Source organism: Gorilla gorilla, chromosome 23 (assembly GCF_029281585.2).
Source record: "Gorilla gorilla gorilla isolate KB3781 chromosome 23, NHGRI_mGorGor1-v2.1_pri, whole genome shotgun sequence".
Lineage (NCBI taxonomy): Eukaryota > Metazoa > Chordata > Mammalia > Primates > Hominidae > Gorilla > Gorilla gorilla.
In genome coordinates this window covers 35,718,058-35,742,072 of record NC_086018.1, presented here as the reverse complement: position 1 = coordinate 35,742,072, position 24,015 = coordinate 35,718,058, and the positions used below count along the sequence as shown (strand labels likewise).

The following is a 24,015-nucleotide window of genomic DNA, read 5'->3' as shown; positions in this document are numbered from 1 at the left end:
CTCCTCCCCCACCTCCCACTGCCCCACGGCCCTCAACTCTGATCTCACCTCTCTGGAGGCTGAGGGTGACGAGAACAGTCTGTTTGGTAGGTCACGGGGAGGGGCGGGCAGAGTTGTGCTCACCAGCTGCAGCCAGGCCTCAGAGCAGCATCCGTGGGTCCCACCCCCGCACATATCTCTCCCGCCTCCAGGACCCTGGAGACCCTCCAGGCCTGGCTGACTGGGTACATCCTCAGCTCTCTGGCTCCTGCTCCTGGAAGCCATGCTCTTTCAGCCTGGCCTGGCCCTTTCAAACCAGAAGGATCTCTTCCCACAGAGACCACTGGGGCCAAATCATCATTTGCGCAGGGAAAGACATTGACCTTTTCAGTCCCAGCAAATGAGAAGCATGGCCTAGGGTTCTGACCCCAGGATCGCCCACCTACCCAGGTCCCCAAGCCAGAAGGTGGCTCCTGCAGATCCCCTCTTCTTAAGGCCCCACCATGCACATAGATGACCCCATGGCAATGCCAACTTTGGTCTGGATGATTCTAGGGCTCTTCTGAGGAATGAAGCCCATCTCCAACCTGCTTCCCCCTCCCTTCCCCACCGTATGTACCCACACCCGTGACCCAACTACCGAGTCTGCCTGCTTCTGGTCAGTCAGGGGGTCTTGGCCTCTGCTTGGTTCTGACTCCTCAGGCTCCTCTGGTTGGAACTGGAGATTAAAAAAAGAACACAGCTTAGCCCAACTTATTCTCCAGGGTGCATGCATCTGTCCACCTCATCCATCCATTCTATCATCTGTCCATGCAACACCCATCTAACGTCCAGCATCAGTAGATCCATGTGTCCATCCAACCATCCGGTGTCTATCACATGACTCACCCTCTCATGTATCCATCATCCATTGTCTATCACCCATTCATGTATCTACCCTCCATTGATCCATCACGTATCTATTTACCCAATACCTACATATCCCTTTCTCCATCCATCATCCATCTACCCATATCTCCAACATCTGTCCACCATCTATCATCTGACATTCATCCATCCATGCCACATCTATCCGTTCATATTCCACCCAACGTTCATCCATCCATCACCTAAGCAACATCCATCATATATCCACCACCACCATATATTCATCACCCAGCTATCCATCATCACCCATCTGTCATCCATCCAAAAGATGTCTATTATTCATTCAACATGCATCATCATTGATCCATCACCCGTTCACACATTCACCCTCCATTCATTCATTGTTCACCCACTGACCCCTGTGTCCTCCATCTTGCATGCATCTACTGAGCTGTCCCCTCCTTTATGTCAGGCCCTGGGCCACAGCTAGAGTTACAGAGATAAAGCAGGTAGAGATCCTGCCTCTGTGGAGCTTATGGGGAAATGACAACCCTATTAGATGGATGTTGCATGGACAAATGGAAGCAAAACTGCCAAGCCCAGAAGGGGACCATTACTAGGAGTGACTGTTCAGGGAAGGCTTCTCAGGATAGGGAGCCTGACCTAAGACTTCGACAATGAACAGGCGTTTGGTGGCTGAACAGGGAAGGGAAGAGCATGTGCAAAGGCAGGGATATGTGCTCACAGGCCCTGCAGCCAGCTCAGCACCAATGAGGCAAATCCGGAGTGGAAGGAAGGGAAGCCGGCCTTGAGTGCCATGCCAAGGATTTTTTTTTTTTTTTTTTTTGAGATGGAGTCTCGCTCTGTCACCCAGGCTGGAGTGCAGTGGTGTGATCTTGGCTCACTGCAACTTCCACCTCCCGGGTTCACACCATTCTCCTGTCTTAGCCTCCCAAGTAGCTGGGACTACAGGCACCCGCCACCACGCCCGGCTAATTTTTTGTATTTTTAGTAGAGATGGGGTTCCACCGTGTTAGCCAGGCTGGTGTCGATCTCCTTACCTCGTGATTTGCCTGCCTCAGCCTCCCAAAGTGCTGGGATTACAGATGTGAGCCACTGCACCCAGCGGTGCCAAGCCAAGGATTTTCATAGAGAGGAGCAGCTGGAGCCCCAGCAGGACCTGGTGGTTACTCGTTTTGTCATCTGTGAAATTCCTTTCAGTACATGGTGCTCCCATCCCTTCCCAGCCACCATCTCCTAGCCTCCTGAGAACCCTGAGCTTCACCATGAAACCGAAGAATCTTTCTAACTTCCTTCTTGACCTGGCCGGCCTGCGGCACCCAGCATGCCCCGGGACACAGCACCGTGTCCTCCTTGAGCTGTCTGTGTGCCTTCCCAACAAGCCTGACAGCAACCTGAGGGCAGGACGAGCTGACTTATCCCTACTTCTCTGATGTCCACGCATTGAGTTGATTGGAGGGTCAACTCATCAGAGCCACAGGGAAATACAGGAGAGAGGGTTCTCCAGTCCTCCCATGGGCTCAGGAGCTTTGTGACGTGGTGGCTAAAAGCACAGACTTAGGCCGGGCATGGTGGCTCGCACCTGTAATCCCAGCACTTTGGGAGGCCAAGGTGGATGCATCACCTGAAGTCAGGAGTCCAAGACCAGCCTGACCAACATGGAGAAACCCCATCTCTACTAAAAACACAAAATTAGCCGGGCATGGTGGCACATGCCTGTAATCCCAGCTACTCGGGAGGCTGAGGCAGGAGAATAGCTTGAACCTGGGGGGCGGAGGTTGCAGTGAGCCGAGATTGCGCAATTGCACTCCAGCCTGGGCAACAAGAGCGAAACTCCGTCTCAATAAATAAATAAATAAATAAAAATAAAAGCACAAACTTTGGAGTGGATACTTTGATCTCATTTCTCACAGCCTATGCATGTGTGACCCCCAGCAAATGCCTAAGGAGTCTGAGCCTCAGTTTCCCCATCTGTCAAGTGGCAGCTGCCTCCTATCCACTTGAGGCACATATGGCAAGGCCCTGGGCCCAGCACGGGGTGCACCCTGATGCCTGGAAGCCCTGCTCATCCTGGGGCAGGTGGCGTTGGACTTTGCATCTAGGAGATGAGGAGGCTTTGGAGAAACAAGCAGGAACCCCCACGGCACCCCAGTGCTGCCCGTTAGAGAAGTGGTTGGTCCATCTTACAGAGAGAGAGAGGCTGGTGTTCAAAACCACATGCCGTCCTCCCAGTGAGCTATTGCCAGGGTGCAGGATTCTGGCCTCCAGGACCCTCCCTGCCTACCATCTTCAGATGAAGAATGTTCTGGGCTTCAAGGCAGCACCAAAGCACCAGTGAAGGAGGGGAAGGGCGAGCACCTATTGTGTGCCCGGCGCTGGGCCCACTTTGCACACGACCCTCATTTAAGCAGCCTGTCTTGGCAGCTAGCTGAACCCAGTGAGCATTGATGCACCCTCTTCTCTGTGTCTGAGAGGAGCTGTAGGGGCCAGAGAGGGTAAGCGAGGCTGTCCTGGACTCAGGTACCTGAGTACCACCAGGAGAAGGGGCATGACCACACCGGCTACAGTCCCAGATGGGGTCAGGTGTGTGCCACCAGACACAACATAAACCAGGTATGGTGGAGCCAGGAGGCGAACAGGCCCTGGCCAGAGCATCTTGCTTGAGGCCTCAGTATGGTCCGCACTGAGCAGACCTGGGTTTCGCCCATGCCCCACCAGCAAGTGGCTTCACCCTGCGCATCAGTTTCCTTATCTGTAAATAGTGTATTTCTCACCTGGTTGCTAAGGAGACTAAATGGGAAAAGCACACATCAAACATTCAGATCAGGGCTTGGCCCATAAACGCTTAAAACTGTGTTGCTCATCATCATTGTTGGGCCAGTTTGGTGACCGGGATGGGTTGTGGTCAGCAGGGAGGCTGAGGTCTGAGCCTGGAGGGGGATGCAGGAGCTTAGGCTACTCAAAGGGGAGGCTTTTCCAAGGAGACTTGGCTGAGTGGGGCTGACTTTCTGGCTACCCTTGGGAGGGTGGAAACCTCCTTACCTGCAGCTCTGGCAAGCTGGGGCCCTCCGCAGCGCTCCTGCTCCCCAGGGGGCCCGTCTGCTCCAGGCCTGCCAGAGTTGCGGTCGCTGGTCCTCTTGTCACTTTGATCTTTGGCCACTGGGTGGAGGTGCAGGCAGGGCTGGGCAGCTGGACCCGGCTCTGGGACTGCAGTGCAAGGCTGTGTCCATTGACTGGGGTGGCCTCGGCCCAGCCTTCTGGCTGGCTGTGTGACTCCTGCTCAGGGACATCCTTTGTGCCTGGGGGACCCAGCTCTGGCCCTAAAGCCCTGGCCGGGTCATCCCTGTGTCCAGCTGGGTCCTTGCGGGGCAGCCTGGCCTGCAGGAGCTCCAAGAGGCCCTCCCAGTCCAGGCTGGGGAGACGGGCCCAGACCCCCTCTCCTGGTGCCCGGAGAAGGCCAAGCAGATCCCTCCAGTCAAGCTCGGGTTGCCTCTCAGAGCCACGCGGGTATGGACACACTCCCTCTGCCCCCCAGCCCACAGCAGTGGGTGTCCCAGAGTGCCAGGATTGTGAGGACTCTGCGGGGCCTCCCCAGTTCTCAGGGGTGCTCGTGAGTGGGCTTCTCTTCCCTAGTTCTCTGGGGAGCTCATGAGTGGGCTTCTCCTCCCAGGCCTCTGGCTGCCTCCAGCTCTCCCTGTACTCCCTGGGAGTGCCCCCCCATGCTCCCTCCGGGGCTTTGGCTGCCCCCAGGCTGGGCTCTCCACATCCCCGCCAGCCCCCAGGGCCCAGGCGTCCCTCCTGGCTGCTCCAGCTCCTTTCTAGGTGTCTATGAGGGCCCTGGGACCCTGGCGGTTCCTCCTGACTCTGCCACACCCCCAGAGGCTGTCTTGGGCCTGCTTGGCCACTCTCCAGAGGTCTCTGTGTCCGCAGCTCCCTCTCAGAGGTCCTGGCTGATGTCCTGGGGGGCAGCGGGGACCCCTGGAGCTGCCGATCTCCCTCAGGTCTCTTCTCAGGACTCCGAGGATGAGGGGGCTCTGCTTGGCTCCGCCGGGTCAGTTCTGCCTGTTTGGCAGGGAGCTTGGTCACCTGGGGATGAGGTGAGGGGGTAGGTGAGGCTCTCTCTCTGGGGACCTGGCTGCCAGCTCTGCCTTTCTTAGGCCCCCAGAGAGTCAAGGCTGTGTCCACACAGCAGCCTGAATCAAAGCAGGCCAAAAAGCACACAGGGTCTCTGCCCCACCCCTCCGGGGTCAGCTCCTCCCTTTCACCCGCTTTCCTCAGTTCCAGAAAAAGATCTGCAAAGACCTGCTCCCGTTCTTGGCTTCTCACCCCTCTCAAAGATACTGATTCCAACTTGGGCTATCAGGTGCCAGAACCTCCACCACCAATACCCCATTCCACTGAGGCGGGCCTAGCCCTCTGGGTTTGGTTCAAGATACAAATCACCCTGAAAGAGAGGGCCCTTAGAGCCAGATTCTTGCTTCAAGGCTTTCCCTGAAATCTGCTCAAGACAGCAGTATTGGCCAGGTGCCGTGGTTCACGCCTGTAATCCCAGCACCTTGGGAGGCCAAGGTGGGCGGATCACCTGAGGTCAGGAGTGACCAGCCTGGCCAACATGGTGAAACCCTGTCTCTACTAAAAGTACAAAAATTAGTTGGGTGTGGTGGCACACGCCTGTAATCCCAACTATCTGGGAGGCTGAGGTAGGAGAATCTCTTGAACCTGGGAGGCAGAGGTTGCAGTGAGCCAGTATTGTCCCACTGCACTCCAGCCTGGGAGACAGTGCAAGACTCCATCTCAAAAAAAAAAAAAAAAAAAAAAGACAGCAGTGCTTAGTAAAGGAAGGGGATAGCATGGGACAGGGGCTATCTTCAAAGGATTAATGTGGGGTCTTGTGCATTTTGCCAAGAGCTGCTGGCCCTTGGGGAGAGGGGAGAGCTGGATCCCCATGATTGGACTCCGACCCTTTCATAGAGGACCTTCCTGTCCAAGCCCCCTGCCTGGCTTCTAGCGGGAGGGAAGAGGCAGTGGCCGCCCCTTGGGGTGCGGGGCCCCAGACAGCTGGCAGTGCTCACCTGCCTGCTGGGGGCAGGGCTGGACTGTCTTCGGAGAAGTTGGCTCTGGCCTTGGCTGGGCTGCTGTGACCGTCCCTCGTCCTGGGCCTGGAAGGCCCCCGCTGCCTCGGACTTCCTATGAGCAAATGCAGCCACTCCTCTGAGGGACTGTCCCACTCCCAGCACCCCAGCCCCTCTGCTCCCACCTCCAACAGGAGGAGATGTGGGACAGCCAGGGACCCATTGCAAGCTGGTTGAAGGGCCCTAAGTGAGGATGACTCTCAGGGCCTTAGTTTCCCCTTCTGAAAAATGGGGATGGTTAACACTGCTCTGTTCTGCCTCATGAAGCTCTTGTGAACATGACGAGAAAAGTGGGGAGTAGAGGCGGTTGGGTGGGGAGGGGGATCTGGCCCTGGCCATGGCCCTCTCCTGTCTCATCCAGTTACTTCCTATGACTAACCACCACCCCACCAGCAGCCCAAGAGCCACCCCCAGACAAAGGTTAGACTGGTCTTTGCGGGAATTAAGATTTATTGAGCACCTACTGTGTACCAGGCACTGGGCACACATAATCATTATGACAAAGCATTTACTGAGCGCTTCTTATGTTCCAGGGGCCAAGCACTTGTATCATGATCGCAGCCCACGAGGTGAGACGACAGAGCCAGACTGCTGTGTGCCCCCGTGTTCCATTCTTTCTGCCTTTTCCTGTCCATATTGTAAATTTTGGATTTCTTTTCCTTTTTCCCTCCCATCACTGTTAACCAACAGAATCCCAGCGCTTAGCCTTGAAAACTCCAGGCCATCCTAGCCATTGGCAAAAGAGCTCTGAGCAAGATCAGAAGAAAGAAACATTCTCCCTGACAACTTCAGAGAGGCCAACATAAACTGTCCAAGCAAGTGTCTTTTTTTTTTTTTCTTTGAGATGGAGTCTCGCTCTGTCACCCAGGCTGGAGTGCAGTGGCGCAATCTCAGCTCACTGCAACTTCCGTCTCCCGGGTTCAAGTGATTCTCTGCCTTAATCTCCCAAGTAGCTGGGATTACAGGCATGAGCCACCACGCCTGACCCTGGGCAAGTGTCGTTTCTAAGACACTGGGCTTCAGGCATTGTTGACGCATCCGATGAAGATCATCTCTAACTTGTGTAAAAAGTCTAGTTCCAGTTAGTTGTCTCTCTTACTAACTGGGAGTCATGGCTGTTAATGTTTAACGTGGTATCTCTATTGACAGGTAGAAACACCAAATAGAACCTGGGCATATCTCTCCCTTCCTCTACCTAAGGGGTCACAACAAAAGGCCCAACTGCTCCATGAATGTTTATTTTGGTTGGGTCTCAGTTAGCAAATGGAGCCGTGTCTTTGGTGGATGAACTGAACCAGGAAGAGAAGCCTGAAAAAGGCCACCCTGTGGTGGACCCAGAGTGAGGCAGCAAAAAGGGAAGTAAGAGGAAACTCTGCTCAGGCCTCCATAGGCCCTGCTGTCTGTGGTGGGCCTGTGCCTGAGGAACCATGCTGGAACGACACCTTCAAAAGTATGGGATTGGGCAGGGCGCAGTGGGTCACGCCTGTAATCCCAGAACTTTGGGAGGCTGAGGCAGGCGGATGGCTTGAGCTCAGGAGTTCAAGACCAGCCTGGACAACATAGTGAAACCCAGTCTCTAAAAATACAAAAATTAGCCCAGGCGTGGTGGCTCATGCCTCTAATCACAGCACTTTGGGAGGCTGAGGTGGGTGGATCACTTGAGGTCAGGAGTTCGAGACCAGCCTGGTCAACATAGTGAAACCCAATCTCTACTAAAAATACAAAACTTAGCCAGGCGTGGTGGCACGTGCCTGTAATCCCAGCTACTCAGGAGGCTGAGGCAGGAGGATTGCTTGACCCCAGGAGGTGGAGGTTGCAGTGAGCTGAGATCGTGCCACTGCACTCCAGCCTGGGCGACACAGTGAGACCCTGTCTCAAAAAAAAGTATATATATATGGGGTTGGGAGGCCAGGTACAGTGTCTTTACACCTGTAATTCCAGCACTTGGGGAGGCTGAGGTCAGAGGATCACTTGAGTCGAGGAGTTTGAGACAGCCCTGGCAACAGAATGAGACCTTGTTCTAGGAAAAAAAAAATTTTTTTAATGAGCCGGGCATGGTGGTACGTGGCTGTAGTCCCAGCTACTTGGGAGGCTGAGGTGGGAGGATCGCTTCAGCCTGGGAGGTTGAGGCTGCAGTGAGCCATGATCACGCCACTGCATTCCAGCCTGGGTGAAAGAGCAAGATCCTGTCTCAAAAAAAAAGTATGGGGTTGGAGTTTTTTGTTGTTTCATGTCTTTTGCCAATGTCATTAGAATCAGAGCCATAAAGCACAATAATGTTAGTTGTTAGCAGTTATTGGCAGCTGGTTCGGAGAGGAACCAAAGTTCCCTGGAGGAAGTGTTTCTGAGCTTGAGGGCTCCCTGGGCAGGCTGTTTGTTAACTTTTTTTTTTGAGATGGAGTCTCGCTCTGTCACCCAGGCTGGAGTGCAGTGGTGCAATCTCAGCTCACTGCAATATCCGCCTTCTGGTTTTAAGTGATTTTCCTGCCTCAGCCTGCTGAGCAGCTGGGATTACAGGTGTCCACCACCATGCCCAGCTAATTTTTATATTTTTAGTAGAGACGGGGTTTCACCATGTTGGCCAGGCTGGTCTCATTTCGAACTCCTGACCTCAGGTGATCCACCTGCCTTGACCTCCCAAAGTCTTGGCATTACAAGCGTGAGCCACTGCACCCAGCCAATTTGTAATCTAATTGGAGGTGAGTGCATTTCCTTACTCTGTGAGAGCTGAAGGCCTTAGAGTGAATTTTCCCCCGAACTGGGGTATAGGAGCCTCGATGAAACAAGAGCCCAGACATGACCCAGTGGGCTGTTCCTCCCTAATGGGGAGGACCGGGAGGACAATAATGGAAACAGCCGGTGCAGGGAAGCAAGGCACTTGTGTGTTCTCTTCCGGATGGATGCATTTTCCATACGAACTCCAGCTTGCTTGATGAGCATTCCTCCTGAGAACTCGCCTTCCTTTTTTCCCCCACGTAGAATTGAGAGAAAAGAGCGAGGGACTCAAGAAGATTCTGAAACCCCAACAGAGACCCGGCTTCTCCGATGCTGAAGCAACAGCGTCTCCTCGGGGCCACCTGTTCCCGAGGGTTGATGTGGCCGCACCAAGCATGACAAAGGAAACATGTTTCCTTCGGAAGCTTAGATGGGCTCTTCGACCTCCAGAGAGAATTAAAGGAGCAAAGCCATCAAGTCTAGCAAATCCAGTGAAGGCTGGGTTTTGAATTCAAGTGACCACAGGATGCTACGTGACTCTAAGAGATGCCAAAGGCATCTAAGGAAAAAAAAATTAAGATCAAGCCAAAACTCCCAATGCTTTGATGTGACAACCCTTTAAGAAAAATTTTCCAGACTCGGGACAATGCTTGGACACAGTAGATGCTCAATAAATACATATCGATGAGGAAATAGGAGAAAATAAAAGCACACTCCTACAGCCACCCGCTCATAAGCTCCAGTCTGTCCCTTACACACACACTGCATAGTTTTAAAATTTTCCATATTCAGAGGATGAATGGTTTTCTACTTGGAAAAGGTGCCAGATAAGAGGAAAAATTTTAATTATTCAGTAAAATTATGAAAACTTCCCTAAAAGGTAAATAAGCTATTTCAAAGAGAGTAGAATTAAATGTATAGGAGTGATCGTGTAAAAACAAATGGTTAATAAAAGTGTAAACATATTTCTCATTTCTATTATTAATATAAACACCTTATCTCTCTGAAATTATCCTGGAAAAAAGGAAAGAAAATTAATTAACTTTGGCTTAAAAACCTTAATGTCCCTGCTGAGTTATTAGTTAAGACAAAGTTAGGAAAATTGACATTAGACCAGAAATAGTAATCATAAAAAGGTCAAAGACACTTTGGGAGGCCAAGGTGGGAGCATTGCTTGAGGCCAGGAGTTTGAGACCAGTCTGGGCAACAAAGTGAGACTCCATCTCTACAAAAAATAGAAAAATTAGCTGGGCATAGTGGTACACGCCTGTAGTCCCAGCTACTGAGGAGGCTGAGGTGAGAGAATCACTTGAGCCTGGCAGTTTGAGGCCGCAGTGAACCATGATCACGCCACTGCACTCCTGCTGGGTGACAAAGCAAGACCCTGTTTCAAAAAAAAAAGGTCAGGCCAGGCACGGTGGCTCACGCCTGTAATCCCAGCACTTTGGGAGGCCGAGGTGGGCAGATTGCCTGAGCTCAGGAGTTCAAGACCAGCCTGGGCAACAGGGTGAAACCCTGTCGCTACTAAAAATACAAAAAAATTAGCTGGATGTGGCGGCGTGCTCCTGTAGTCCCAGCTACTCGGGAGGCTGAGGCAAGAGAACTGCTTGAACCCAGAAGGCAGAGGTTGCAGTGAGCCAAGATTGCACTACTGCACTCCAGCCTGGGCGACAGAGAGAGACTCCGTCTCCAAACAAACAAAAAAAAGTTAAAGACACTGAAGACTTTCAGGGTGAAACTACTCCATGATGTTACAATGGTGGATACTTGTCATACATTCATTCAAGCCTATAGGCTGTACATCACCAAGAGTGAACCCTAAACTTTGGGTGATTTCATAGTGTGGGTTCATGGATTGTAACAAATGTATGACCCTACTGCCCAGTACAGTGGCTCACCAGCACTTTGAGAAGCCAAGAAAGGAGGATCCCTTGAGGCCAGGAGCTGGAAACAAGCATACCTGTCTAGTACAGGATATTGGTAGTGGGAGAGGCTGTGCATGGAACTCTGCACTTTCTGCTCAGTTTTGCTGTAAACCTAAAACTGCTCTGGGTTTTTGTTTTTAAGGCCAAAGAAAGAATTACACTAATGCTGGAGACCACACGGTTGTCATCTGGATATTAAATGATCAAGCTTACTGGAAAAGGAAATTTGAAGAACAAGAGATAAAGTTTCTTTTTTTTTCTTTTTTTGAGATGGAGTTTCACTCTTGTTGCCCAGGCTGGAGTGCAATGACGCAATCTCAGCTCACTTCAAACTCCACCTCCCAAATTCAGGCGATACTGCTGCCTCAGCCTCCTGAGTAGCTGGGACTACAGGCGTGTGCCACTACGCCTGGCTAATTTTTTTTTTTTTTTTTTTTTGAGACGGAGTCTCGCTCTGTCACCCAGGCTGGAGTGCAGTGGCATGATCTCGGCTCACTGCAAGCTCCAGTGCTGGGATTACAGGAGGGAGCCACTGCACCCAGCCAAGACTGATAAGGTTTCTCATGAAGATTCAAATCCAGGAGAAAACTTTCCCAAGGAGCAGCAAAGAGGAATTTTAGATACAAAATATTCCATACCCTTTAGGGTGATGAAAATGTTCTAAAGTTAGATTGTGGCAGTGGTTGGACAACTTGGTAAATATACTAAAAATTCGTTGAATTATATACACGGAAAGTTTTGAGACTTCCAGACTGCTTTTTGTTGCTGTTGTTCTCTTGACCCTAACTAATGGAATTCTAGCTCTGATTCTTGAAAACTCGAGGGCTGGAACTTCTGGGGAGAGAAACCTCAGCCAGATCAGGAGGAAATGCTCCCCTTCCCTGGGGCCAGTGCTGCTGACCAAGGAGACTCAAAAGACACCTGGACTTCAGGTGTCCCAGGATGTTTGACTGTTAAAAATCCATAATTCTGTGAGCTTTCTTTCTTAAAATAGGTAGCTCTGGCCATACATTTTTATTTTATTTTTATTTTTAGACAGAGTCTCGCTGTGTCACCCAGGTTGGAGTGCAGTGGTACGATCTCGGCTCACTGCAAGCTCCGCCTCCCGGGTTCAAGCAATTCTCCTGCCTCAGCCTCCCGAGTTGCTGGGACTACAGGCGCCCGCCACCATGCCCAGCTAATTTTTTGTATTTTTGGTAGAGACGGGGTTTCACCATGTTAGCCAGGCTGCTGTAGATCTCCTGACCTTGTGATCCTCCCGCCTCGGCCTCCCCAAGTGCTGGGATTACAGGCATGAGCCACCGTGCCCGGCCCCGGCCATACATTTTAAATTGACATAACTGTTTTCTGAAATGCATAGGGACCCATGAGTTTTCTTTGCCAAGGCAGGAAAAAATCATGGGTACTTTCTTCTTCTCCCTCATGCACGGAAGAAAAAAAAAAAAAAAACCCATGAGTCTGGATCAAAGGGTTTGAGAGTTCACTCTCATTTTGGCCGGGCACGGTGGCTCACTCCTGTAATCCTAGCACTTTGCAAGGCCGAGGAGGGTGGATCACTTGAGGTCAGGAGTTCGAGACCAGCCTGGCCAATATGGCGAAACCCCGTCTCTACTAAAAATACAAAAAAATTAGCTGGGTGTGGTGTCACGTGCCTGTAATCCCAGCTACTCAGGAGGCTGCGGCAGGAGAATCGCTTGAATCCAGGAGGTGAGGTTGCAGTGAGCCGAGATTGCACCATTGCGCTCCAGCCTGGGCAACAAGAGCAAAACTCCGCCTCAAAAAAAAAAAACAAAAAAGAAAAAAGAAAAAGACAGTTCACCCTTATTTGAATGAATGTGCTCATGTTCCCCTCCATTACAGATGAGGAAACTGAGGCTCAGGTAGGTTAACTCACTATGTCAAGTTCACCCTCATTTGAATGAATGTGCTCATGTTCCCCTCCATTAGAGATGAGGAAACTGAGGCTCAGGTAGATTAACTCACTATGTCAGGTCATACGAGTTGACATGTGGCTGTGACCCAGGATTTGGACTCAGCCCTCCTGACTGCAGTCTTTGCTGTTAACCACTGGGCTGTGCATGACATCACTTAACCACACACACACACAAAACAGAAAACTCCTAATATGCAGAAACAGAGAAATGGAGCGATTTGCCCAAGGTCACACAGCCGGTAAATGGCAAGCCAGGGGGATTTGAACACTTTCTTTTGGCACCCTAACCCTTCACCTGTCCTGCTGCCGAGCCTCCTCCCCAGCCCACCTGGCTGACCCCACCCCCGGGCTCACCTGCGCTCTTGCCCGAAGAGGCGCTCCACCTCTGCGCGGCCAGGGCTGCGGGTGCGGCCCCCGCTGCTGCACTGCGCCTGGGGCCCTGGCTGTCTCTGGGCCAGCCTCCTGGGTGGGGGCAGGTCGGCCAGCACAGTGTACTCCTCCCGCTCCAAGTTGTGCCTGGTCTCCCCGGGAGGCGCTGAGCCGCGGGAGCCCCCAGAGCTGCCCGGTGAAGGTGAGGGTGCCAGGAACGCTAGGTCACTGGGTGGGTGGCGGGGTGGGGAGGAGGCTCGGGGTGCATCCCGGTGCCCGATGCACACTTGGGGGATCAGCACTGGGGAGCCATGCAGAGAGTCAGTGGAGGGGGCCAGGCTCTCCATACTAGTTCCAGGGGGATCCTGGAAGAAGAGGGATGGCTCAGGAGCCTGGCGTGGTGGGGATGAGAAGGAGGGTGCATCCCGGTGCCCAATGCACACAGGGGTGGGGATGTGGGGGCACTCGTGCAGAGAGTCCATGGAAGGGACAAGGCTCTCTGTGCTGGCCCTGGGGAGGTCCTGGAATAAGAGGGAAGGCTCTGGGGCCTGGCGTGGTGGGGAGGAGGCCCGGGGTGCATCTCGGTACCCAATACACACAGGTGCAGGGAGCTGAAGGGGCTCGTGTTGGGGGGACTGACACTGATGCTCGGCATCTGATGTGTCTGGGAGGAAGGGGAAGGGGTCAAATTGGGTGTGGCGGGGGGGCGAGGACGCCCGGGGGGCATCTCGGTGTCCAATGCACACAGCAGGTGGTATATAGGGAGGCTCGTGGTGGGGCGGTTCACTCTCAGGGGCGTGGGGCTCTGGGAAGAAGGGGAAGGGGTCATGCTGCAAATAGCGAGGGGGCGAAGAGGCTCGAGGGGCATCCCGGTGCCCAATGCACACAGCACATGGAGGCTGGGAGGGCTCAGGAGAGGTCAGGGGAGCCCCATAGGCAGTGGGGTACAAAGGTGAGGAAGTTCGGGAGGTGCTCTGGTGGCCTGGGTTATGGGAGGAAGAGGTGGCCCGGGATGGCAAGTTGTACTGGGTGGGGCCAAAGGAGGACTGGGGTGGGTCATGCTGGGCTGGCCTGCTGGGAGAGGATGTCTGAGGCCTGTCACCTTGGGTTGGCCGGAGGGCGATGGATGCCCAGGGAACCTCGCTTTGCTTGGAGCGAGATGGGGAAGAGGTTCGGGGACCATCACTCTGAGTTGGCCGGAGGGGAAACGAGGCCCAGGGGATGTCTTTGTTGGTACGATGGGGAGATGAATTCCTGGGATTGTTCCATTGAGTGGAGCGGTGGGGAGATGATGGTCTCAGATTCTCCTTTTGGGTGCAGCATTGAGATGAGGAGGTTCCAGGGTTGTCTCGTTGAAAGGAAAAGGACTGTGTGCGGTCCCGCTGTGTACAAGTGGGTCTGAGGTTATCTCGTTTGGTACAAGAGGTTTTAGGGTTGTCTTGTTGGGTAGAAGATGATCTGGGGATGTTCTGTTGAATACAAGTTCTGGGGTTGTCCTGTTGGGTGGCTCTGATGGGAGAGGAGGCTTTGAGATTGTCCCGCTGGGCACAGGATGTTCTGGGGTTGTCTCGTGTGGCTCTATTGGGAGAGGAGGTCCTGGGATTGTCCCGTCGGGTACAGGATGTTCTGAGGTTCTCTTGTTGGATGGTTCTGTTAGGAGAGGAGGCTCTGGGATTGTCCCACTGGGCACAGGATGTTCTGGGGTTGTCTCGCTGGATGGTTCTGTTGGGAGAGGAGGCTCTGGGATTGTCCCGTCGGGCACAGGATGTTCTGGGGTTCTCTTGTTGGGTGGTTCTGTTGGGAGAGGAGGCTCTGGGATCGTCCCGTCGGGCACAGGATGTTCTGGGGTTCTCTTGTTGGGTGGTTCTGCTGGGAGAGGAGGCTCTGGGATTGTCCCGTTGGGCACAGGATGTTCTGGGGTTCTCTTGTTGGGTGGTTCTGTTAGGAGAGGAGGCTCTGGGATTGTCCCGTCGGGCACAGGATGTTCTGGGGCTGTCTCGTTGGGTGGTTCTGTTGGGAGAGGAGGCTCTGGGATTGTCCTGCTGGGCACAGGATGTTCTGGGGTTCTCTCGTTGGGTGGCTCTATTGGGAGAGGAGGCTCTGGGACTGTCCCGCTGGGCACAGGACATTCTGGAGTTGTCCTGTTGGGTAGCTCTGATGGGAGAGGAGGCTCTGCGATTGTCCCGCTGGGCACAGGATGTTCTGGGGTTGTCTCGTGTGGCTCTATTGGGAGAGGAGGTTCTGGAGGCTTTGGGATTGTCCCGCTGGGCACAGGATGTTCTGGAATTCTCTCGTTGAGTGGTTCTGTTGGGAGAGGAGGCTCTGGGATCGTCCTGCTGGACACAGGGTGTCCTGGGGTTTCCCCGCTGGGGAGTACAAGTAGGAAAAGAAGTTTGGGGGTTGTCCTGCTGGGTAGAAGAGGTTCTGGGGTTATCCAGTTGGGTGCTTCGTGAGGGAGAGGAAGCTCTGGGGGTGTTCCACTGTGTAGATGAGGCCCTGGGGGTGTCCTCTTGGGTGGATGAGGCCCTGGAGGTTTCCTGTTGGGTGGATGAGGCCCTGGAGGTGTCCCTTTGGGTGATTCGATGGGGAAAGGAGGCTCTGGGGGTTTCACGTGTAGAGGCAGCCTGAGCAGTGTCCCTTTGGGGAGGGGAAGCCTGAGACATGGTGCTTCGAGGTCCGCTGTGTGGTGTCATGGAGGAAGCCTGGGTCAGTGTTGACCGGTGCCGCTCCAGGGACAACCCGCTTTCTCCCCGGAGCCTTGCCCAGTGCTGTCCTGCGCTCCGGCCCCCACCACCAGTGTCTGGAGAGAGAAGAGAAGGGCTCAAGGTAAGGGGAGAGGTCCAGGCAGCTCTCATATTCTACTTTTCTTTGTCCCTTAGGACCAGTGATTAGGGCAAACCCCACACCCTCCTCTTACAGGTCTCACTGTCTGTACCAAGTGACTCCACCTCTCTGACCAAGGCTGATTAGACAAGGGCTTGGATGCCTCTCTCAAGCTGAGGTCAAGAATTTGAAATTGAGACCCTGACTCACTCAAGAGATGGGTTCAACAACTGGAAGGCCACAGGGTCTGGGGATCCACGGACAAGACAGAGAAGAAGCAAATTTGTGGAGAGAAGTGTTGACAATAGCCTGTGTGACCCCAGGGAGGGAGAGGTGGGCCCAACAGCAGCCACCTGACAGTCTGCCCTTCCCAGTTCTATTTCCTTCAGTCAGAATCCAAGGAATTCCCCCCATTTCTTGTTTTGTTTTGTTTTTGAGTCAGAGTCTCACTCTGTCGCCCAGGCTGGAGTGCAGTGGCGTGATCTCGGCTCATGGCAACCTCCGCCTCCCAGGTTCAAGCCATTCTCCTGCCTCAGCCTCCCGAGTAGCTGGGATTACAGGCATGCGCCACCATGCCCGGCTAATTTTTGTATTTTTAGTAAAGACGGGGTTTCACCATGTTGGCCAGGCTGGTCTCGAACTCCTGACCTCAGGTGATCCACTCACCTCGGCCTCCCAAAGTGCTGGGATTACAGGCGTGAGCCACCGTGCCCGGCCCTTTTTTTTTTTTTTTTTTTTTTTTGAGACAGAGTCTCGTTCTGTCACCCAGGCTAGAGTGCAATGACGCGATCTTGGCTCACTGCAACCTAAGCCTCCTGGGTTCAAATGATTCTCCTGCCTCAGCCTCCCAAGTAGCTGGGATTACAGGCATGCACCACCATGCCCAGCTCATTTTTGTGTTTTTAGTAGAGACAGGTTCTAATGAGCCTGTTTCATGTGCAACAGCTCTAGAAAGCCCCTGTTTTTTGTATCCAAATGTTCCTACCCTGAGGCTTCTCCCAGGGCTGCCATGAGGATGGGAAAGGTGCAGGGATGGACAACCTTTTATAAACTGGTAGCTGGGAGTTTGCCAGAAATGCAGAATCTCAGGTCCCAGCCCAGATGCACTGCTTCTGGATCTGCATTTAACAAAACTGTCTGGTGATTTGTACACCTTATAGTTTCAGAAGCACTGGCCTAAAGGATTAATGTAACTGTCCTCAGTAGTGACCCTCTTTGCAACTCCTAGCCTCATGACAGAGTTGCCATGACCTTGGTGTGTCACCCTCCACCCCACTCAATCCCTCAGTCACCAAGCAGGTGTTGAGCACCCCTATGTACATGTCCCTTGGCTACTGCTTTAGGTGAAGAGTAAAGGGTATCATGGCCTCATCTCAAAGGAGCCACAGCTGTGGGTGTGGTGGCTTACACCTGTAATCCCAGCACTTTGAGAGGCCAAGGTGGGAGGATCACTTGAGCTCAGGAGTTCCAGACCAGCCTAGGCAACATGGCGAGACACTGTCTCTACTACAAGTTTTTTAAAACTTAGCAGGGCCTGGTGGTGCATGCCTGTAGTCCCAGCTACCTAGGAGGCTGAGGCCGGAGGATTGCCTGAGCCTAGGAGGTGGAGGTTGCAGTGAGCCAAGATTGTGCCATTGCCCTCCAGCATGGGCAACAGAGCAAGACATTGTCTTAAAACAAGAAATGAAACAAAAAAGTAGCCACAGTCGCCTTCATGCAGATCCCCTCTCTTCATGCCTTCTTAAGATCCCCTGTCCTCTCCCTTTGCAGCCACTGCCTCGTCCAGCCTCTCTGGGCTGGTGTTGGTGAAAGTCTGAGTTCCCAGCACCTAGCAGAGAATTCAAAATTTGCGAGGTTGCCAGGCACGGTGGCTCACGCCTGTAATGCTAACACTTTGGGAGGCCAAGGCGGGTGGATCATCTGAGGTCAGGAGTTCGAGACCAGCCTGGCCAACATGGTGAAACTGGTCTCTACTAAAAATACAAAAATTAGCTGGATGCGGCCGGGAGCAGTGGCTCATGCCTGTAATCCCAGCATTTTGGGAGGCCGAGGCGGGCGGATCGCAAGGTCAGGAGATCGATACCAGCCCTGCTAACATGGTGAAACCCCATCTCTACTAAAAATACGAAAAAAAAAAAAAATTAGCCGGGCTTGGTGGCGGGCACCTGTAGTCCCAGCTACTTGGGAGGCTAAGTCAGGAGAATGGCGTGAACCTGGGGGACAGAGCTTGCAGTGAGCTGAGATCTGGCCACTGCACTCCAGCCTGGGCGACAGAGTGAGACTCCATCTCAAAAAAAAAAAAAAAAATATTAGCCGGATGCAGTAGTGCATGCCTGTAACCCCAGCTACTCGGGAGGCTGAGGCTGGAGAATTGCTTGAACCTGGGAGGTGGAGGTTGCAGTGAGCTGAGATCTGGCCACTGCACTCCAGCCTGGGTGACAGAGCGAGACTCTGTCTCAGAAAACAAAAAACAAAAAAATTTGCTGGTGGCTGATGTCCCATGGCATTCTAAAATACGTTTCCTGCCTGGTAGTGGCTCACAACTATAATTCCAACATTTCGGGAGGCTGAGGCAGGAGGATTGCTTGAGCCCAGGAGTTGGAGACCAGCCTGGGCAACATAGTGAGCCCCCATTTCTACGAAAAATAAAATAAATACATTCCATATTCACCTTTTTCTCTCATCTACACCCACTTCCTACTCCAGGCCACCACTATTTCTCTCCTGGATGGCTGCAGTAGCCCCCAAGCCTGGGCACTCTGGGGCCAATGTCATCGTTCATCCAGGGAGACTTTTTTTAAAGTCAAAGGTGAGCAGATCGCTGTGCCCCCAGCCTTCAGGGGAAACTGGAAGAGATGGGAAACCTGTCACAGATTGGAGGAGACGGAGGAGATGAGGAGACGGACTAAGGGCAATGTGGGATCCTGGAATGGATCCAGGAACAGAAAAAGGATATTAGTAGAAAAACTGGTGAATCCCAGCAAGTCTGTAGCTGAGTTAATAGTATCGTAGCAGTGGGCCGGGCACAGTCACTCACGCCTGGAATCCCAGCACTTTGGGAAGCCGAGGCAGGCGGATCAGCAGATCACCTGAGGTCGGGAGTTCCAGACCAGCCTGACCAACATGGAGAAACCCCGTCTCTACTAAAAATACAAAATTAGCCGGGCGTGGTGGTGCATGCCTGTAATCCCAGCTACTTGGGAGCCTGAGGCAGGAGAATGGCTTCAACCTGGGAGGTGGAGGTTGCGGTGAGCCGAGACTGCGCCATTGTACTCCAGCCTGGGCAACAAGAGTGAAACTCCGTCTCAAAAAAAAAAAAAAAAAGGGGGGGGGGCAGGGAATGAATGAAACAGTGAGTGCAGTGTGGGGCCTGAGGTGTGATTAACGCAGTGGAGGGCTGGGTTGTATAAATTGGCAGGTTCAGGGGAGAAATCAAGGCCAGAGATGTGGACTCCAGAGTCGTGGTTTTTCCCAGACAGTACCAAAAGCCAAGCAGCTAAGTGTGCAGGGAGAAGACAGAAGGGGCCCAGGACTGGGATCTGGGGCATCAGATATTTAAAAGTGAAGGAGAGGAGGCGGCCTCAGCAAAGGAGAGCGAGGTGGAGTGGCCGGTGAGGAAGGAGGCAGACCAGGAGTGAGGGATCGGGGAGCCCAGAGTGATTCTGTGCAAGACATTTATTTAGCACAAGGCCTGGAACATCAAAAAAACAGGTCACTGCTGTAATGCTGCTGCTGTTCTCATTGCTGCCTCATCTATTCAGCCATGATTGACTTGTGGGCAGTAAGTAAACGTCTGCTGAGTGCCTGAGTGAACATTGCCCCTCAGTTGAAGATGCTACATCTCCATCCCCTGCTTCCCTGAGCATCTGAAGCCTCAAAACCTCTTCCTCGGGGCTCGCAAATCCCACACAGCACAGCCAGCGCTGGGCCCATCCACTCCCCAGCCACCTGCTCTCAGCAAAGGGCACACCATCTACCCAGACACCCAGGCCAGGAGCTGTGACTGTGTATCCTCCTGTCCAAAGTACCATCAAGTCTGCCTCCTAAACCTCTCTCCTTCTCTGTCCCCTCCTCACCCCACAACCATGGCTCTTATTTATTTATTCGAGATGGAGTCTTATTCTGTTGCCCAGGCCGGAGTGCAGTGGGGGCGATCTCAGCTCACTGCAACCTCCACCTCCCAAGTTCAAGCGATCCTCCTGCCTCAGCATCCCGAGTAACTGGGACTATAGGCGTGTCCCGGATCCCATCAGGCTCAACATGGTGAAACCCTGTCTCTACTAAAAATACAAAAAGTCAGCTGGGCGTGGTGGCAGGCACCTGTAGTCCCAGCTACTCAGGAGGCTGAGGCAGGAGAATCACTTGAACCCAGGAGGTGGAGGTTGCAATGAGCTGAGATCGCGCCACTGCACTCCAGCCTGGGGGACAGAGCAAGACTCCATCTCAAAAAAAAAAAAAAAAAAAAAAAGCAAGCCCCAGTTGTCCCAGTAATGCCTGTCACAGCTCTGTGTCCTCCTGTCCCAGATCCCAATGGGCTCACACATGGCATTCCACGTCCTCATCCTGTTAGTCTCTTTTAATCAAGAAGAGTCCCCTAGCCGCTTTTTGTCCTATGAGGAGCCCAGTCATTTTGCAGAATGTCTTTCATTTCGGGTTTGTCTGATGTTTCACTGGGGTTAGGTGTAGGCAATGCATTTTCAGCAGGACGATTTAGAAGGGAAGGGATTCTGTGCCCACCCCAGCATCCCCTCCCCCGACCCCATGCATCATATCAGGGGGCATATTATGTTGGTTTGCCCCACTCTGGGGATGCTGAGCAGCCGCTTGGTGAAGGTGGTATCTTCCCGCTCTCCCCAGCCTAAGGGTGCCTTTCTCTCAGTAATCGATGCAGAATCTGAGGGGTGATACTGAGAGGTGACAGCATGCTGGCAGCCCTCACAGCCCTCGCTTGCTCTCGGCGCCTCCTCTGCCCGGGCTCCCACTTTGGCGGCACTTGAGGAGCCCTTCAGCCCGCCGCTGCACTGTGGGAGCCCCTTCCTGGGCTGGCCAAGGCCGGAGCTGGCTCCCTCAGCTTGCAGGGAGGTGTGGAGGGAGAGGCGCGAGCAGGAACCGGGGCTGCGCATGGCGCTTGTGGGCCAGCTGGAGTTCCGGGTGGGCGTGGGCTTGGTGGGCCCAGCACTCGGAGCGGCCGGCTGGCCCTGCCGGCTCAGGCAATGAGGGGCTTAGCACCTGGGCCAGCGGCTGTGGAGGGTGTGCTGGGTCCCCCGGCAGTGCCCGCCCACCGGCGCTGCGCTGGATTTCTCGCCGGGCCTTAGCTGCCTTCCCGCCGGGCAGGGCTCGGGACCTGCAGCCTGCCATGCCTGAGCCTCCCCCCGCCTCCGTGGGCTCCTGTGCAGCCCGAGCCTCCCCGAGGAGCACCGCCCCTGCTCCACAGCGCCCAGTCCCATCAACCACCCAAGGGCTGAGGAGTGTGGGCACATGGCATGGGACTGGCAGGCAGCTCCACCTGCAGCCCCAGAGCGAGATCCACTGGGTGAAGCCAGCTGGGCTCCTGAGTGCAGTGGGAACTTGGAGAACCTTTATGTCTAGCTAAGGGATTGTAAATACACCAATCAGCACTCTGTCTCTAGCTCAAGGTTTGTAAACACACCAATCAGCACCCTGTGTCTAGCTCAGGGTTTGTGAATGAACCAATCCACACTCTGTATCTAGCTACTCTGGGACTTGGAGAACCTTTGTGTGGACACTGTATCTAGCTAATCTAGTGGGGATGTGGAGAACCTTTGTGTCAAGCTCAGGGATTGTAAATGCACCAATCAGCGCCCTGTCAAAACAGACCACTCGGCTCTCTGTAAAATGGACCAATCAGCAGTATGTGGGTGGGGCCAGACAAGAGAATAAAAGCAGGCTGCCCCAGCCAGCCGCGCAACCCGCTCTGGGTCTTCTTCCATGCTGTGGAAGCTTTGTTCTTTCGCTCTTTGCAATAAATCTTGCTGCTGCTCACTCTTTGGGTCCACACTGCCTTTATGAGCTGTAACACTCACCACGAAGGTCTGCCGCTTCACTCCTGAAGCAATGGAGACCATGAACCCACCGGGAGGAAAGAACAACTGCGGACGCGTCTCCTTAAGAGCTGTTACACTCACTGCGAAGGTCTGCAGCTTCACTCCTGAGCCAGCGCGACCACGAACCCGCCAGAAGGAAGAAACTCCAAACACATCCAGACATCAGAAGGAAGAAACTCCAAACACATCCGAACATCAGAAGGAACAAACTCCAGACACGCCGCCTTTAAGAACTGTAATATCGCGAGGGTCTGCCGCTTCATTCTTGAAGTCAGTGAGACCGAGAACCCACCAATTCTGGACACAATACTTTGAAACCATGACTATCCTGTTTGCTGACAAATTATCACCCTAGGGATTTTGCATCCGCCAGTGATTCATGCCTGAACCAGTTATTGCTACAGTGCCTGCAACAGTCTCTTAACTGGTTTCTCATCCTTCAACCCCTCCCTGCTCCAATTCATCCTTTGCATCTTTGATCTAGGGAACTTCCTGAGGCACAGGTTTAATTACATGACTTTCCTCCTCAAAAACCTTCGGTGGCTCCCTACTATTTAGAGAAGAAGTCCAAACTCCCTGGCTAAGGCCAGGCATAGTGGCTCACTCCTGTAATCCCCAGCCAGGAATTTGAGACAAGCCCGGCCAACATGGTGAAACCCCGTCTCTACTAAAAATACACAAATTAGCCACGTGTGGTGGTGGGTGCCTGTAATCCCAGGTACTTAGGAGGCTGAGGCAGGAGAATCTCTTGAAACCAGGAGGCGGAGGTTGCAGTGAGCCAAGATGGCACCACTACACTCCAGTCTGGGCAACAGTGTGAGACTCTATCTCAAAATAATAATAATAATAGGCCAGGCGTGCCTGTAATCACGCCTGTAATCCCGGCAATTTAGGAGGCCAAGATGGGCAGATCACTGAAGGTTGGGAGTTTGAGACCAGCTGGGCCAACATAGTAAAACCCCATGTCTACTAAAAAGACAAAAATTAGCTGGGCATGGTGGTGGGAGCCTGTAATCTCAGCTACTTGGGAGGCTGGGGCAGGAGAATCGCTTGAACTGGGGAGGCAAAGGTTGCAGTAAGCCGAGATCACGCCACTGCACTCTAGCCTGGGCAACAGAACAAGACTCCATCCCAAATAATAATAATAATAATTAAAGTGGGTAGCATGACTCATTGTGGCTGCTCCATCATGACATGCAAACTGTTACTATTATTAACACTCAGGCCACCAAAGTAAGCCGTGCCCAGAGTCCTAAATGGCCAGTGAGATGGCTATCTGGGGGGCCCCAGGCCATCACCATGGGAACCAACCTGGCAGAAGGACTCACCCTCCTTTTTCTGGCCTGCAGCATCTCCTCCCACAGGGGACCTGGTGAGGAGAGACAGAGCCCTTTGGGATCTGTCAGCTCTCGGCCCCTCCCGAGGCCTCCTCGGGATCATCACTGTGAGCTCGTCCCAGCTGGGGGCCTCCTCCTGCCTCTCAACAGTGTCCCAGTCCTGCCAGAGAAGGGGAGGAGAAAGTATGTTTGCGGGAGAAAAAAGGCTGCAGGACATATACTCTCCAAATGAGAGGGGTAGAAGGAAGGGAAGGGAATTGGCATTAAAAAGCACTTCCCTGGCCAGTCGTGGTGGCTCACGCCTGCAATCCCAGCACTTTGGGAGGCCGAAGCAGGTGGATCACGAGGTCAGGAGATCGAGACCATCCTGGCAAACATGGTGAAACCCCATCTCTACTAAAAAATACAAAAAATTAGCTGGGCGTGGTGGTGGGCACCTGTAGTCCCAGCTACTTGGGAAGCTGAGGCAGGAGAATGGTGTGAACCTGGGAGGTGGAGCTTGCAGTGAGTGGTGATCGCACCACTGCGCTCCAGCCTGGGTGACAGAGTGAGACTCTGTCTCAAAAAACAAAAAGAAAAACAAAACAAACAAAAAAAAAAGCACTTCCCTGCAGGGCGCAGTGGCTCACGCCTGTAATCCCAACACTTTGTGAGGTCGAGGCAGGTGGATCACCTGAGGTCAGGAGTTCGAAACCAGCCTGGCCAACATGGTGAAACCCCGTCTCTATTAAAAATACAAAAACTAGCCAGGCATGGTGGTGGGCGCCTGTAATCCCAGATACTCGAGAGGCTGAGGCAGGCGAATCGCTTGAACCTGGGAGACAGAGGTTGCAGTGAGCTGAGATTGTG

The 24,015-nt window shown here is 53.3% G+C and overlaps 1 protein-coding gene across 6 annotated transcripts in view; it reads right to left on the bottom strand.

The window, feature by feature from the left end:
• Positions 1–24,015, bottom strand: part of TRIOBP (TRIO and F-actin binding protein) — a 77,131-nt gene that overhangs the window by 35,115 nt on the left and 18,001 nt on the right. For 5 of the 6 annotated variants that reach the window (XM_004063440.5, XM_055374593.2, XM_055374594.2 and 2 more), the window contains exons 6-10: positions 23,158–23,326; positions 12,927–15,741; positions 5,940–6,054; positions 3,910–4,953; positions 620–697 (exon numbers count right to left, since the gene is read on the bottom strand). In XM_004063440.5, the coding sequence (XP_004063488.4) occupies positions 620–697; positions 3,910–4,953; positions 5,940–6,054; positions 12,927–15,741; positions 23,158–23,326 (4,221 nt within the window). The remainder of the gene's footprint in view (positions 1–619; positions 698–3,909; positions 4,954–5,939; positions 6,055–12,926; positions 15,742–23,157; positions 23,327–24,015) is intronic. The other variant, XM_063704806.1, reaches the window with a different exon arrangement.